The sequence below is a fragment of the Nannobrachium achirus genome (assembly GCF_963921795.1).
Source record: "Nannobrachium achirus genome assembly, chromosome: 13".
Taxonomy (NCBI): Eukaryota; Metazoa; Chordata; class Actinopteri; order Myctophiformes; family Myctophidae; genus Nannobrachium; species Nannobrachium achirus.
The window spans coordinates 11,916,841-11,934,162 of NC_137833.1; the positions used below are offsets into that span (position 1 = coordinate 11,916,841).

General features: G+C 41.3%; 1 protein-coding gene across 1 annotated transcript; it reads right to left on the reverse strand.

Annotated features, from left to right (window-relative positions):
• Positions 1-1,216: 1,216 nt before the first annotated feature.
• Positions 1,217-14,597, reverse strand: plek (pleckstrin). The gene is made up of 9 exons (XM_080739952.1): positions 14,487-14,597; positions 10,049-10,204; positions 8,546-8,727; positions 7,993-8,084; positions 6,939-7,123; positions 5,523-5,627; positions 4,010-4,093; positions 2,723-2,795; positions 1,217-1,742 (listed from the first exon to the last, which is right to left on the reverse strand). Exons 1-9 carry the CDS (start codon positions 14,529-14,531, stop codon positions 1,603-1,605), a joined length of 1,062 nt encoding a protein of 353 aa, XP_080596078.1. The 5' UTR covers positions 14,532-14,597; the 3' UTR covers positions 1,217-1,602.
• Between the last annotated feature and the right edge of the window lie 2,725 nt (positions 14,598-17,322).

Here is a 17,322-nt window from a genome sequence, read left to right on the forward strand (position 1 = left end):
GATACGAGGTTTCTGCCCAACAGTGACGAAATACAAAGAAAGTTAAGAAACCCTCCAACACCCAACACAAGGCCAGATTAGATTCCTGGTCAGACAGACAATTTGCTAAATGCCACTTCCTTATACTCTCTCTCCATGTTTCATGTCTGTCTCCACAGTACCTATCAAATGAGGATTTTATATATGTTTTATCTGGTCTCGACTCGGACTCGACCCCGTCTTGCACTCGGTCTTGACTCAGGCTCGCCCCCCATGGACTTGGTCTTGACTCGGACTCGCTTTAGGTGGACTCGACTACAACACTAGTTCTTATTGTATTTTATTTTCAAGGACCACATAACTCCGATGACCGCAGGCTTCAACTATACTGTCGGGCAGAAACCTCCCATCTCCATATTGTATTTCAACGTGTATGTTTTTTCTCTTTAAATGAATGCATCATTTCGGCATAGGCTACTACAGTGTCACACAAAAGTAGAAAACAATAAGTATAAAATAGTAGCTTGTGTAACAGTCTTGGAGAAACAAGGTTTCCTTCCACACCTCCGCAGTCCATGATCATTTCATACGAATACGAGTGTCAGCATTAAGTGCCGACACACAAATGGAAACGCTGTTTAAAAGCCACAGAGTGACAGCAGAAGTCAAAGCCAGGATATGATTCTAGTTTAGTCACAGGAACTGTAGATGACTGTGTGCTTGAATGATTATGTTTAACGTGGAAATGTGGATTATGTGGAAAAACTGATTACAGTTGAAATAATGGAAGCTAGATTGCTTAACTTCTCTTTACACTCTTCCTGCCCCACGCTGTAGAACTGTTGCTCATATTGTTGCTGTCGGACTGGGATGCTTGTACATTCAAAGCCTTACCTTTTTAATTATTAATTTTGAAAACATTTTAAAATACTGAAAATTGCCTATCTGTAAGCTCACAACACCCCGCGATGCAACACGCTATGAGCTTGTAGATCTGCTATTTTCACTATGTTTTTGTGTGCTACAGTACACTGCACACCCTATGTACAGTATGGTGAAGTAGGGCGTTCATTTATGGGGGAAACTATTTATAAAACATTGGGTCCAAAAAACTACAGTTAATTTCAACCGCTTTGAAGTGTAAAAAAAGGTTTATTATATTTTATTTTTATGTACTTTCGTTCATCAACTTTAAAGGCGGGGCAACAGATCATTTTAAATCCTGGATGCTCAAAACATTTGAAAGAAAATACTTGTGTCATAATTAACATAACATTACATTACATCTAAAAATCGAATCTAAAAAAATATATGCGTTTTATAAATGTTTGAAAGGCGTCTTGGAACGGGTAAATCTGCTACGCCCCCAACATTCAGTTGAGCAGTTTTGTGATGTCAGTGGAGGGTTAGGTATGGCTTGGTAAACTCACCTAAACTCTATATAAACTATAAACAAATACAAGCATACTTTTGTCATAAATATGCATTTCATTTAACCTCCTTCCTTTTTTTTACAGCAGAGAGGCTTCCAGAGAATTGCAAATCTTTGTAATTGTTATTGTTTGTGCATAGTCTACAATGCGCTGCACGACGTTGTATGGCTGGCATCTCGCTGCACGTGAGCTACTTTCCGCTTTTGGACGCAGCCTGTACCGCCTGGATCCACTGCTTCCGCTCCTCGACTGTGGCGGCCTGGAGGAAGTAGTGTCTCTCGTCCGACGTTATGATCTCGAAGAGATTGCCGTCAATGTCGTACTTCTTAGCTGGGAAACGGACAAAAGAGATTGTGTTGAAGACATTTGATAGGGAAAGGGAACCACTTGTTGTTGCTGTCGTGCGGAAACCTCCTCTATATTCCATACACTATATATATTTTTTTTTAATAGGGGTCCTCAGTTACTACAGGGGGGCCACCAAATCTTTGTGTGATTTTACATGAACCAATTGAACCCTATAGCATCCCTATTCTAAGGAGAACTTTGGCCAAACATAGCAGATTGTGAGATTTACGAGGGAAAAAAGAGCAGACTAAGTAGTTAGTAAAAGGTCAAGTTCAATAAAGTGTTGATGGTTTAAGTGGTTAAATGTCTGAAAATACACATTAAGTCCAGCTGAGCATACACCGATGATCGTGCTGTCCAACACGTCTATGAAGCTATGAAATCTATCGAAAGTTGAATCTGCAACACAATTGTGTACACTTTATAGTGGGGGTCCCTGCCTCTTCTCTCTCACATAGGGGGGGTCCTTGGCCTGATAAGCGTTGAAGACCCCTGCCCTACTTGATCATGCTACAGCATCACACAAAAGCCTCAAAAGTAGCGGCTCTGCAAGCTTGAGACGTGACGGGAAGCGACACGTCGTGAGCTTGTAGAAAGTATCCATTTTAGACATGCAAGGTTTCCACCCGACAGAGGAGATATCGTCATTGTCGGGTGGAAACCTTGTACGTCCAATACCGTTCGTTTCGTATTCATAATTTTAAAAATGATTTAAACTAGTGAAAATAGCCGATCTACAAGCACACAACGCCTCGCAACGTGATAGTCTTGTATAATGAAGTACGGCTTTCATTTACGAACAAACATGTACGCGTTTGAAACTTGGAGATACAAGGTTTCCGCCCCGACAGAGACGATGTGTGCTGCATAGTGTTTCCTGGTCACGGTCTGTCTGTCACACAGTGGGAGGACATGGTGGCTGGGCTTCATGTGCAGTATCTCATGGCAACAGAATCACTCACCATCTGGAACAAACTCCACCGCTGTGACCACGGATCCACGGAGATGGATGGAGCCCAGAGGGTACTCCTCGCCCTAAGAAGAGACAGAGAGAGACACAGAGACAGAGAGAGACGAGAAAGTGTGAGATTGAGAGAGAGACGAGAAAGTGAGAGGTGTGAGGAAGTGAGAGAGAAGGAGGAAATGTACTGAAGCCTTTCTCTTTCAGACATTGCATACAGCAGGGGTCAGCCTTTTTAAGATGAAGAGCCATGTTTTTTATTTTCCAGATAATCAGTGTGCCATGTCAACATACATTGTAATAACATGCCATAAAGAATTCGGACAAATTTTGATTGGCAGGACATAATAATTATCATTAGACTCAATACTCCACCTATCTCCCCGACTCCCTCCTCAGGCAGAGTTCTGAGTTTTAATGAATGTGTAATTAAGTGCAGGATGTAAAAAAAAATATATATATATATATATATATATATATATATATATATATATTTGATTTTGAAATAAAACTCCTCTCTCTCACCCTTCTGCCAGTGTGCCAGTGATCACCCTCCCCTGTGCCAATGTTGGCACCCGTGCCTAAGGTTGCCTACCCCTGGCATACAGCATAATGTCATTGCATACACTATACGCGATACAGCAAAAGTTTAATTATGTTATCACATCAAATAAAATATTTTCAAAATGAATTTGATTGTCCATATACATAACTTTTTTTATTGTTTGTTTCTTTATAGATGTATTTTGTGTGGTTGCCCTAACAGGCCAGTACTTGTCCGACTTTTTTCTTTCCATCTTTCCGGATAAACTTTATTTTGCCGTGCTACTCCTCCCCCAGTTTTGGTGGCACACACTTGGGCCATAATCTTTAAATCGACCGGGTTCATTTAATAACTTATGCCAATGATCACCCTCCCCTGTGCCAATGTTGGCAACCGTGCCTTCGGTTGCCTACCCCTGGCATACACTATACTGAATATCATTGCATACTGCATATTTTCACAGCATACTGCACATTTTCATTGAATAATACAGCATATCGTTGCTGTCGGGCAGAAACCTCTTACTGTATCTCCATATTTTAACTTTGTGTGTTTTTTTGTGTGTTTTTTTTTGTTTTTTTTCCATAAATTAAGGTATGCAAAGTAGCAGATCCTTGTGCTACTTTTGATCATTTTTATACTTTTTAATTTGAATCGTGAAAAGGAACTGTTTTGGACATATATGAGTTTTCCACCCGACAGATATGTCATTGCATACAAATACAGAGAAATTATAGTATTTACCTTTGCGGGATCATAATAATGCATGTACGCTGGATCATCTCTCAGTATGAACTTCCGCACCTTCCAGTTCTTCCTCTTATGTCCCTGTGAGGTTAAAAGGTAAATGGTGAATTTATAGTGCCTTTATCCAAGGCGCTATACAGAGATTGTGCATTACATTCACCCATTCACAAACACATTCATATACTGATGGCGGAGGAAACCATGCAAGGCACCAACCTGCTCACTGGGAGGCGGGAGCAAATAGTTCAGAGTCTTGCTCAAGGACTCTTCGACACTAACTCTGGGGGAGCCCGGGATCGAACTGGGAACCCTTTGGAAACCCTCCGTGTTCTAAGATGGCAACTCTACCCACTGAACCACTGCCGCCCCGGGTTATGATTGTTTGTTACACTTTGCATTTTCAGGCCAAGGTTTGTTGAGCAGATTTTGGTCTCAAATTTGGCACTGTTGACATGTGCTATGAATAGCCTTTAAAAAGGTATAAAAGGACTATAGTTTCAGCTTTCACTTTTCTGCTTTTCTTATCTACATATATCGTCATTGTCAGGCAGAAACCTTGTATCTCCAAGTTTCAAATATCCAAAATTAAAGCCCTACTTCTTCATGCAAGAGTGTTGCACGAAAGTAGTGAAAATAGCAGCTCTACAAGCACACAACTGCGAGGCGCTGTGTGCTTGTATACATGCACGCACGCACGCACACACGCACGCACGCACGCACGCGCACACACACACACATACACGGTTTTGGACATCCCGACAATGACGATATTTCATCCACAAGTTTCCCAGTGAGCTTACTGGGGAAAAGCCAAGGGGGTATGTGTGCTCCACTTCCTCCACACAGCTGATTCAAATCACTAACAAAGCACCAAGTAATCACCATGCAGAGATTGAGGTGTGACAGGCTCACAACAGCAACCAGTCAGAATGAAACTGCTAAGAGGAACAGGAAATGATGCCCACCTTTCACCCAAGAGCTCATGGGATACAGGAAACGTGTGGTTAGTGAAAGCTAAAGAACCTCAATTGACATAATCATTAAGACATTACCTTCTCCTTCTGTTATTGTTGTTATTACTGCTACAAAGCTGAGGAACCGAAACCAAAGAATTTAACTCTTTTACAGCTCTGTAGCAGCTGTCAACTCGGCAGGTCTAACTCTATTGAAAGGGGCTGAAGCTTTTTCTTTCTTTCTTCCACTTTTTAACACGTTTGCTAGAGGTGTGAGACATATATCCAACTAAACCCATTCAAACTGGGAAAGCATCCATGTCATTTTAGATTTTTGTCTATTCTTGGCTAGTCAGAATAGGAGATAAACAAGCACAAGCAAGATATATGCAGCACGTCACTTCATGCCGCACTGCAAGAGCTTGCACATCTACTATTTTTAACCTTGGTGAAACATCAAGTGTGAGAACTACTGATTTAGGAGGCATTTGTAGAATCGTTCTCAGGTCTTTAGAAAATGATAGTGTGGACGGTGGATTAGCAGCTTTCTGTCTCACCTGTTTGAGTAAACAGCCCTGTTTCACGATGTTTCCTCTGAACTCCTCCTTCAGAAGTGCGTCCTCGTCGCTGGAGTAACCCTCGCAGAAGAACCCGCTGTCTGCCTGTGAGTGACACCAAACGGATAGCAGTGTGAATCCATGTTGTGTGACCCTCTAGCACATGGGTATTCAACTGGCGGCCCGCGGGCCAAATGCGGCCCGCGGGGACCTTCCTTGTGGCCCCTGGAGCAATTTTGAAAAAAAAAAAAAAAAAAAAAAAAAAAAAGATTTTGAAAAAAAAAAAAAAAAAGAAATCCAAAATCTTTTTTTTTTGTGGAGACTAATGAACGTCATAGGTATGGTTTGCGCAATATGAAACGTGAGCTTCATCTTACCATAATCACAGTAATCCCTAATCATATTCCATCATATTCAAGTGAAGAGACTCCAGTCAGAGCACTGCAGCAGAGTGGAGTGTGTGTGTGTGTGTCTGCGACCCACCTGATCCTCGTTGAGCATCGTTAAAGCATCAAAGAAGGCAATTGTGTGTGGCTGTGCACTGTCAATAAGGTCGACATCTACTCTAAGATAGCATCAAAGCCAGGTTGGCCATCATAGTGTGATGTAGCACCTAGTAGCACTAGGTTTTAAACAAGAAAGCATGTGTACAGTTGTCTTGTTGAACAGAAATTAAGCACATTAACATGAAAAGTATTCTACTTTAAAAGTATTCTGCTTTGCAATGTAGTTAGATGAAAATGTGCTTGTTTGTGAAAATGTAGTAGTTAGATTAATAGCTGGTGGGGGGGGGTGGATACGTTAGTGCGGCCCCCGGCCCCTTGGGTTTCTGTCAATGTGGCCCCCTGGACAATTTTGTTGAATACCCCTGCTCTAGCAGTTAGGCCCACAGCTGTTCAGACTGGCAGCCACAAATCCAGCCCAACTCTGATCCGATTCCCAACCCATATTGAAGTTGGATTGTTTTCCTTGGAGTCTGAACAAGGCTAAGGAATAGGAATGTGATTCAAATCAGATGATTTAGGACTGGATTTGGGCTGTCACGCTGTCTGAACAGGGCCTGCATGTATCCCCAGGATTACCCCCCTAAATTGTCAGTCGCGGGTAGAAACCTTGTATCTCCAAGTTTCAAATGTGTATGTTTTTTTTCGTCAAGTAAAGCCCTGTTTCACCATACAAGACTGTCGCACGAAAATAGTGAAATTAGCAGATCTACAAGCTCACACGATGCGACGCATTGTGAGCTTGTAGATCAGCGATTTTCAAATGTCAGAAATGTATCTAGGGCTGTAATAATAATCAAAATCTACAAAGTAACCAGTAACTCAAGTTTTCAAATAATTGTACTAGAGTAAAAGTAATCTTTGCCTCTGAGATGGAGTAGAAGTAAAACTACAGAAAATGTGAAATCCTTACAAAGAAGTAAAGCGCATCGGGCTCATCCAATAGGACAGACTGCGCTCCCCCCTCTGCTCCTTGTTTGGACAGCTCCGATGCCGGCAGGAGGAAGCCCTCGTTCATGAGGCCTGTTGCCAACATGAGGGCCTCAGGCTTGTTCCTTGCCTTGCCCTTCGAGACCAGCCACTCCACCACGGTGGCACCTGGGTGTGGAGGGGAAGAGAAGTGATTTATTATGTACATTTATCGGGGACTGCCCATAAGTCCGAAATCTCATTAATCCTACATCTCACATTAGTCCTAATTTAGTTAGGGTTAGGTTTAGGCATAGTTTTACTGAGGTTAGGGTTAGGGTTTGGGTTAGGTTTAGGTTAAGGCATAGTTTTACTATGCCTAAACCATATCTCCTTTATTACTGACCCCACATCGTCCCAAAATCATTTTTGGGCATTTCCAAAATAAGTGTTCTTGGTCAGCATCCATGTATCCACATAATCTCCAGCATGGTGAAGAGAAGTGATTTGTAACCAGTGGTGGAAAAAGTACTCCAATTATTCTTTTTTTACTTAAAGGGATATTTCACTTTCAAAAAAACCTTTGGTCATTTTATCATCTAATCAGGCTTTTGGGTTAGGGTTGTAGTGGAGTCAAAGTACTATAATGTGCCTCTGAGTAGTGCAGTAGAAGTACAAATTTGGAAATTGGAAATACTCCAGTACAGTAAAGAAAATACATTAACATGGCAAGTACAGTACTTGAGTAAATGTTCCTGGTTACTTTACTGGGGCAAGGCTGGTAGAGGACTCGCACACTACATATATACTTAAGGAATACTCCTTAGACTGAGACTTAAATATAGTTTCTTTTATTTTTAGCCCATAGTGCTCAAGGTGCTCAGTGCAAAAATAAAAAAAGCAAACGTTTCGGTCCTGGGACCTTCGTCAGTGCTTTACATCTTACATACTTTACTGGGGCACCTGTGTGTGCAAGGTGGGCGAGGAGGAAGAGAAGTGATTAGTTCTTATTTGACCACTGGCCAAGGCTTTGAATAGAAAGAAGTGATGTGTCGTACCAGTGAAGCAATGGTTGTAGACTTTCTTCTCCTTCTCCAGTTTCAGTTCTTTCACTCCGTTGTCCTGGTCTTTCATCAGAAGGTACAGCTCACTGAGGAAGCAAACAGACCGTTGGCAAACAGACATCCATGGCGACCAAAAGTGCATTCGAAAAGGTGGGCGCAGTTATCGATATATGGAGACCCCTGGTACCCATAGATATTCACAGCTATGGGCTTAATATTGATGACATCAGGGATCTCCATATACTGTATGGGCAATGTGAAATAGGTCGACATCTATTCTAAGATAGCATCAAAGCCAAGTCGTTGGCCATCACTAGTGGGAAGTAGCTAGGCTAGGTTCTCAACAAGAAAGCATGTTTACTGTTGTTGCACAGAAATTAAGCACTTTTACATGAAAAGTGTGTATTGGATTAATAGGATGTAAATCATGATATCCAATTTGTTTTCCTATTTTTCCCCTAACAAATTAGGCCAACACATATATTTACCCAACCTAACCGACCTGACCCACTGCCACCTCAAGCGAGGAACATATGACAGAACCTACTTCAGGTTGACGGTGTCAGGCAGACGGATGGAGCGTCTCGTGGACTTCCTGGCAAACGTCTTGCCGCCCGCCAGGCAGGTCATGGCCCGCTTGACGTCCTTCACCCAGGACTCTCTCTCCTCCACGTGGGAGGCCTGGAAGAAGTGGTCCTGTTTCTTCTCTGTTGTTATTTTGAACACCATCTGAAATGACAACATTGCTCTGTTGAGTGAGACGGCTGTTGCACGCACACATTGCTTCAGTGTTGCACATCGGTTGTGGCCTAACATGCTCTCTAACTTTGATTGTCTGGTGAAAGTGAAATAAAGAGAGTGCCCCCAGATTAGCGTCAATTCGTACAAACGGTACCAACAGACTAGAAAGATGCAATTCAGTCACAATTCCGTCCTTGTCCCTTTTATGCCCATATATGGGGATCCCTGATGTCATCAATTTTAAGCCCATATCTTGGAATGCCCATATATTAACATAATGTGTCAGTCTCATGTGGTCTATGACATCAGATATCTATGATATCAGTCATCTCCATATTAGGGAAAAGTTACATTTTTGCATTTTTCCATTCAAGTCAAAGGAGAACATTTATTCACAAATAAATTAATATAAATTAAACTAACGTATCTCTTAGCGAAATGCAAGCAGACAGGCCAGATGAACTCGTCAATTTCACATATGGCCCGCCGCCCAAGTGTGTGTCACGAAAACTGGGGGAGAAATAGTGGTGCAAAATAAAGTTTATCCAGAAATTCGGACAAGTACTATACTAGTAAGACGACCTCGCCCTCGGCAAGGTCGCGCCAATTCTTGGCCATCTGGCCAGTGATGTATATCGGACCAGTTACCCATATATGGGCATAAAACGGACAAGGACGTAATTAATTTCCAAGTGTGACTTGTGATGACATCAGCGATCTCCATATATGGGCATAAAAGGACATCAAGCCAGAGTGTGATGTCAGAGTGGCAAACCCATTCTGTTAAGAGTGGTTCCCCTGACATCACAGTGACATCAGAGCATGATGTCAGAGCGACAAACCCATAGAACCACAGTGTCAGGCGTGACGTACAGATGGACAGACAGACAGAGATACGTGGACAAGATGTGCCGGTTTTCATAGTAAACTTGCAACCTACTGTACAGTCGCAACAATTGTACTGTTATAGGGCAACCATATGGAATCAGATTGATCGTGATCTACAAGCGGATCGAAAATGATAAAGGAACATGTGATCCCATCCTAGATAGTAGGACTAGGATGTAACATCTGACACTATTGCAAGTCACCTTGCTTGGCTTCACGTTTGCCTTGAGGTTTCACACAGGTACGATGAAAAACGAACCAAAAGATTATAATCTCCTCATTTGAGAAAAGCAAAGTATTTTCAGGCAACTGTATTTTACTGTCAATGTGTTCTGCCATACAGTAGGCTACTGTACTGTATCTACTTCTGTCTTTGGCTACCACAAATACGCATGCACAGTGCAGTGAAATGTTTTCTTACTGTCCGCTTGCCGAAATCTTGGCAGGGACTGGTGAGGGTCGCACCCTTTAGCGGGATCATTCCTTTGGGAGAGTTGTCGGTCTTCTTTTTATAAAATTCCACCCCGTCTTCCGAGAGCACCACCCACACGGCTTTCCAGGAGTTCAGCACTGTGCCCTGAGGGGGGAATTGCACAGATGGTTAACAATGGAGAATATGAATTATACAGAAAGATTTCATCTAACAACACGTCTTGCATTTTGTCTCAAACTATAAACGGGTGGTTCTCAACGTGGGGTCCTGGGGGACCTCCAGGGGTCATCATTTTAAGCAGCTTTATCCATTTATATGTTGGCTAATCAAAGATAGCAGATGTTCAAGCTTGTATTTTTGAACATTTTAGAAACATTTTGAAAGCGTTTGAAAAATGTTGAATCATTTTACATGTTTTAACACAGCTTGTCTCTCCTGGGGGGGTTCATGGCACATAACATTTTCAGATACGCGCAAACGGCTTCACAAGAATGACGTTGGTGCAACTTAGAGCAGTGTTTCTCAACATGTGGGTCGGGACACCCAGGGGGGTTCCCAAATTATTTTGTCGAGGCGCTGTGAGCATGTAGATCGGCTATTTTCACAATAGAACCGTGTTATTATACACAATGTAATGCCTCAACTCTTAGTGCTCGTCAGGGTGGGGGGTTCCCCAGTTAAAATATGATTATTTTGGGGGTCGCGGAATGAAAAGGTTGAGAACCACTGACTTAGAGAATAGCTTTCATGAGTTACACCCTTAATTTAGCAGTAGACTGTTCAGTACTTTGTGGCCGGTAGTGATACTTTTTTTTTTCTCCCACCCACCCAATTTTGTTTTACTTACAGCTGCAATGCAAACACCTGCCCTGCCTCAGCGCACATCTATTTTCACAACCTAACCGATCTGACCCACTGTCATTACACAGCATTTGTTTTTTCCCTTTTATCTTTTATTTGTCGTTTTGCCCATTTAGTTCTTGTGCCAATTCCAAATTTTCCAAATGTCCTAACTTTATATGGGGGATAGAAACAGGGAGGGAGTGGACAAATAGAACGAGGCTTGTTTCCAAATTGTTTTATATGTATTCAGCGAAGTCCATTGAGAGCAAGCTCTCTTTTTTAAGGACGCATTGAATAGAACATTATATGATTTCTTTTTTCTTTTTTTATAAAGTGCATTATAAGAAACACAAAAACCACATAATACAGATATGGCATAGGCCTAAGGATGCAAAGCAGGTTCAGTCCTTATGCATCCCCAAGTAGTGCCCTGAATGTCTCTGGAGAGACCTATCCATCCAGAGAGTCCTGGAGTTTGTTCCATGTTGTCTAATGTTGTTTAAACCTGTGGTTGTTTTAATTTCATGTTAAGCACATTAATATGTATTTGTCCTCAGACCCTCTTCTGAGAATAGTGTGTGGCAGGGACCAAAATATTTCACATCTTTTCAAGATTTCTTTTGAAAATAGCCAATGTCTATGGGTTTCAAGTGGTTAAACTGAGTTTGCATGCACATGCCTGGGGCTTGTTTTTGTAGACATGTCTGCTTGCACAAAAACTGGCTACACTTGTACCGTGGTCCGTGGATCTGTTTTATATTTTGTCCAAGAAGACAGGAAAACCTCACATTATACAGTATTATCACTTCCTTACAGCACCTCCTTTGTTCCATTCTCTCTCTCTCTCTCTCTCTCTCTCTCTCTCTCTCTCTCTCTCTCTCTCTCTCTCTCTCTCTCTCTTCCCAGTTTCCCATTTCACTTGGACTCAACCATGTATTAATCATTATAATACCACAGACAGTGTCACACAAAAGTAGCCAAAAGAGAAAATCTACAAGACAATAATAACAAAACGAGCTTATAGATCTGCTATTCTTTCTATTCTTGAATCCTGAATTTCTTGGACATATGCTTCCAGTAACGATTTGTCATCACTGATGAGGTCATCGCCCTCCCATGACCTGGGTATCCAATGTGTAATAGTTTCCTCTTTATCCACCCAATCCACCGCCCTTTCTTATCAGCAATTTTGAAATCGCAGAGGCTGCAATTAGGCCTAGTTGCATGAAAGAGGGGCGAGGGGGGTCATTTTCAGGCCAAGGAACCCTTAGTTGAGAAAGAGATGAAGCAGGGACCCCCACAACCTCATCATAGATTCCATATAGTTTCATTGTTTGACAGCACATCATCATCATCAGTGTATTTTGGATTCATGTCAATTTGTGTTTTCAGATATTTAACCACTTGAACCGTCAATACTTACTAAACTTGACCTTTCACTCTGTACTTTGTCTGCTCTTTTTACCCTCTACACAAGACCTCTTTGCTGAAAAAAGCCCATCTACAAGCTCACCACGCCTCGCGCTGTGAGGCGTTGTGAGCTCGTAGATCTGCTATACAGTATTTGGCTAAAGTTCTCTGAATATGGATGCTAGGGTTCAAGTGGTTAATATATAAAAGGAGAAAAAAGCTTTCTATCGCACAAAGATTTGGAGGACCCCCTGTAGTCACTTTGAGGACCCCCTAGGGGTCCCGGACCGCCTGTTGAAGACCCCTGCTCTAGTGTATTAGGTAATGTTTGGTGCATAAATCCACTACAGTAAAATGTGAATTCCGCCTTTAAATGTATATGTATATGATGTATAGTACCATTATGTTTCTTTCATGTATAGCTCACTGTAGTGAAACGTTTGTGTCCTTTAAATTACTGCAGACCGTTTTCCTGTTTACTTGGCATTCAAGCAATTAAGCCTTGTTGAAAGCACTTGGAATTGTAGGATTCGAGACAATACATTTAGTTTGACTCGGTTTCACAGATAGGTAATTGTGAAAATAGCTGCAAGCTCACAACCCCTCGTAAGTGGTGTTGTGAGCATGTGAGCTATTTTCAACTCTTTCTTAGGGATTATTTAACAATTTGGCCAATGTTTGACCAGGTTTATAGTGTAGTTTGTTGATTACTTCATTTGATTTTACAGTAAATAAAACATTCTTAAACATCCTTAAATTGTAACTTTATGAATGTGCAGAGACTGCAGACCCTGTATAAACTTTTACTGTATGTCTGTTTGTTTACTGTTGAGTGAGAAAACACTGTTGCACATTTAAGCTAATCATCAGGAGAACCACTGCTATGGTGTAACAGTATAGTTTCAACCTGGAACCACAGTCTCAGAAAGCTTAATTTTGCTCTCTTTGACTATAAGAAGTGTACTTACTTATTAGTAACGTACTTACTGTAACCCAGAACCAATTCCACAACCTAAAACCTCCCAGAACCTGTGAAGTTCTGACGTATTTTGCTTTAGAAACACAATATTGTAACCAGAAATAGGATATACTTCATCTAAAATAATGTATAATCTTGAGCTTGTATTGGGTTGTCACCATGCTGGCTTGTGGTAGACATTTTTGTCAATATTATTTTTTTGCCACAGACATACAAAATGAGTAGAGAAACACATACAGAGCTAGCCATAATGATGACCATTACAGGTCTGTATCTGTGTTATGTGGGGTCTTTGAAAAATAAAACGTAGTACTGCTGGACTCCTAATGTGCCATACATAGTGTCACAATAAATCATTGTCATATACTGTACATATTCTGGATAGAACCTGGAAACTGACATTCAGTAATTGGGTCTTATGATCATTGTAAGAACAGTAAAAACAATCTATAATTTGGACACACTTGTCAGTGTACGGACATACAGCATTGATGACCCTTGTCTTGTACAGATCAGCAATTTCAGCTATTTTGAAAATTATTCCAAGTGCAAGTTCTGAATGGGTTCCCACTCCTGAGCAGAACCCGCATCAGGTTCTTTGAAAAGCTTATTTGAAACTGAGCCGTAGAAGGCACAACATGGTTTACTTAGTTCTTCTGGTCAAAAAGACACATTGATCTACGGTAGTGTAGACTGTAGATATATTCTAAATCAATTACTTTTTTGTGCCCAAAATAGCAGATATACAAACTTGCTGTGTGGCACAAAGTGACACACTGTGAGCTTGTATATCTGCTATTTTTGAGAACCACTGTTCCAAATGACAACATGTTCGAAATCCTAGAGTTTTCTGAAAATAATTATATTTGCTATACAGTATGTACAGTATATGGCTAAAATCTAAAGTGACACGATGCTGTTCCCGGTTTTAGTGCCTTAAGAGAGAAGCAAGAGCGCAAACTGATCAACCCGCTGTTGATCCAGCTAACCGTCTACCCAAGAGCCTGCATGCATCCAAGCTCTGAACAACTCTTGTCATCCAGTTCAAATAAAACAGAAGTTTGACCATGAGACCACATCCGTATCACTCAGTGGCAAGCGAGCCCAAGCACTTCCAGGAAAGGCCAGAGAGAGACCGAATATTAGTGACACATAAGATCGGATATAATATTTGTACTCTCATTTTTTCCTCACCTTTTTGACTAGGTATCCCTCTTTGATCTGTTTTGGTGCAGCCATGGCGCAGGTCGTCTGGTACTGTAACACACGCGGGGTACACTAATAGTATGTGCACACATGCAGTGCTTCAGGGGGAAGTTGCTGTTGCGCTGTGGGGGCAGCCTATGACACAACGTGTCAGCGGTTGAGCCAGCTTCCTCTTGTCTACAGTATAAATACACGTTGGCTATCACTCATTCACATCACATTGTTGTTGTTGGGACAGTGTTCTGTTCACTTGTTGTATCAGGGTAACACTTAGTTTAGAACAGCGGTTCTCAACCAGTGGTCCGGGGACCAGCAGTGGTCCATGAGGGGGTTCCACGTGGTCCCCAACTAAACTCTTGAGAGTCTAACAGGAAACCAAATGGACTCCATTTGGTTTCATTTTACGCTCTCAAGAGTTCAATCATTGTTAAACATCTGCATTACTTGATTTACAAGAAGTCTACAATTGGACAAAATATTGCCAAAATGTGAACATATTATCCCAAATATGAATGAGCGGGGATGAGGTGTCACGCACTGTGACACACGCACATGGGCTTAATATTGATGACATCGGCGATCTCCATATATGTGTATAAAAGGGACAAGGACGGAATTAATTTGCAACATCATTGTGATGTCAGAGCAGGTCAGCTATATCCTTCTGCTGAGCTGGGATGATATTGATGATATCAGTTCACAAGAGTGACAGACTCAGCGGAGTGACTGACAGGAGCTGGAGGCTTTCATACTAGTAGCGACCTGTGGTCGCAATAGGGCTGTCTGTCTGTCTTTGTCCCTTTTATGCCCATATATGGAGATCCCTGATGTCCTCCATTATGACATCATAATTCTGATGAAGTCATTGAATGGCCTCCAAGTGCCATGATATTATGTGGCACATCTTGTAGCATATAGTGTCGCTCATACTGTAAACTGAAAAACAGGAAGTGGTTTTCACTACCTTGCAGTTTTCACACTTATTGCATTTCCACACCCACCCCTTGTAGGCATATTGATTGAGTTTATTTCCCATGCCAAGTACACACTCATGCGCGTGAGTTAGAATTCAAGCCTGAAATAATGGGGGGTGGGGGGGTATGAAATAGTGAATGTTGTGTGACAGGCTGGAACCCAGTGGCTTTTCAGTGCCTATGGAAGTGGACTCTTTGGTACAAAACCTTAGAAGGCATTTCTAGAATCTGCATCAGGTTTTAAAAAGCAGGGGGGGGGGGTCTTAAATTGTCAAATAGTATAAGAAGGAGGCTGAACAAAATGCTGAAAATAGCTGATCTAAAAGCTCACAACACCTCACGTTGCCAGGTGTTGTGCGCTTGTAGATTGGCTATTTTCACAATATATATTTATCTGTGGAACTGAGTCAAACCAAATGTAATGCCTCAAATATGATGGGGATCCCTAGTTCGAATTTGATTTTTTGGGGGGGTCGCGACCTGAAAAGGTTGAGAACCACTGCTGTGGAATATCTCATGTCTGTTGTCTTGTATAAATTGTATATATAATTTTGAATTTCTTTTACTTGCTATATTTGTTGCTCAACCTGTTAAGGCATCATTGAAAAAGAGAGCTTGCCCTCAACTGGCCTTCCTTGAAGGTGAAATAAAATAATAATAGCCTAATTAAAAATAACAATAATAACATGAGAGAGAGTGCTGCTCGGTCGGAGGCTGCTAGAGCCTATTGTTTATATCCGCCATGCTGATTCTGCATAGCCTACAGTACATCTCAAGTGTGATATTGATTTTATGCAACACTTCTACAAGCAACCCATTTATTGGTTTGCGGCATAATAAGCAGCAACAGATTATGATTTGTTTGTTCATTTAATCGTTTGTTTGGCACTGCCAACACAAATAGTTCTGCAAAAAACTGGACTGCTTGGACTGGGCTGTTGCCAAGGCAAGCAATCAATAAACAGTGAACACTTTCCTATAGTGCACACTAGCTTGCTATTTTGTGTTTGTCTAAACTTGACCGCAGGCCAGCTACTTTGTATCAGGTACATTTTGTTTTCAAAAATGTGTTACTGTATACAGGCCTACAGTATACGAACAGAAAGTGTATTGATTTGTGTACAGCAAACAAATAGCAACGTTTTGACCAGTGGTGGACAATAAATATGCACTTGAATGCTGTACTGGATTATTATTATTATTATCATTGTTTATATTTATTTCTGTTTTGGGATACTTTCACTGGATGACTTCACTACATGTCCTCCAATACATTTCCAAGACAAGTATTTGACTTTATCTAAATGTTTAGGAAGGGGAAAAGGTAGGCTACTTGTAGGGGTAGACCCAGGGGGGTCCCCCTGATGACGGTGAAGTGACAATTTAAAAACCTTTTTAATATGTCAACAGAAAAAAAGAGAAAGAAAGAAAGAAAGAAAGAAAGAAAGAAAGAGCATTACTGCATCAAAAATAATACACAAACTATACTATAAAAACTGGTCAAACATTGGTCAAATTGTCGGCTATTTTCACATTATTTATCTGCAGAGTCAAACTAAATCAACTCAACTCAACGTCTACATTCCAAGTGCTTGTTGTCAGGGTGGGGTTGGGGAGGGGTCCCCAGTTCAAATATTGTTTGGGGGGGTCACAGGCCTCACTGCACTAGCACTACAATATCTATTCTGTTTGGAACAAGAGTGCTTTGGAGATTGGAGCCAATTAATTTTTCAGTATGTTTGCCGTCCAATGAATAATACATGCTCCAATCCACTTTGATCCATTTTTTTTATGTTATTTCAAACATAATGACTATAAAAAAGACACTTGTGGAACTTTTAATCACTTTG

Bases quoted from the DNA above. Each gene is read 5' to 3' on its own strand.
- plek (XM_080739952.1), bottom strand. From the start codon at position 14,531: ATGGCTGCACCAAAACAGATCAAAGAGGGATACCTAGTCAAAAAG. The intron at 10,205-14,486 runs GTGAGGAAAAAA...TTCCCCCCTCAG, and splicing joins AGGGATACCTAGTCAAAAAG to GGCACAGTGCTGAACTCCTG. The intron at 8,085-8,545 runs GTAGGTTCTGTC...TTGCTTCCTCAG, and splicing joins CCTGACACCGTCAACCTGAA to TGAGCTGTACCTTCTGATGA.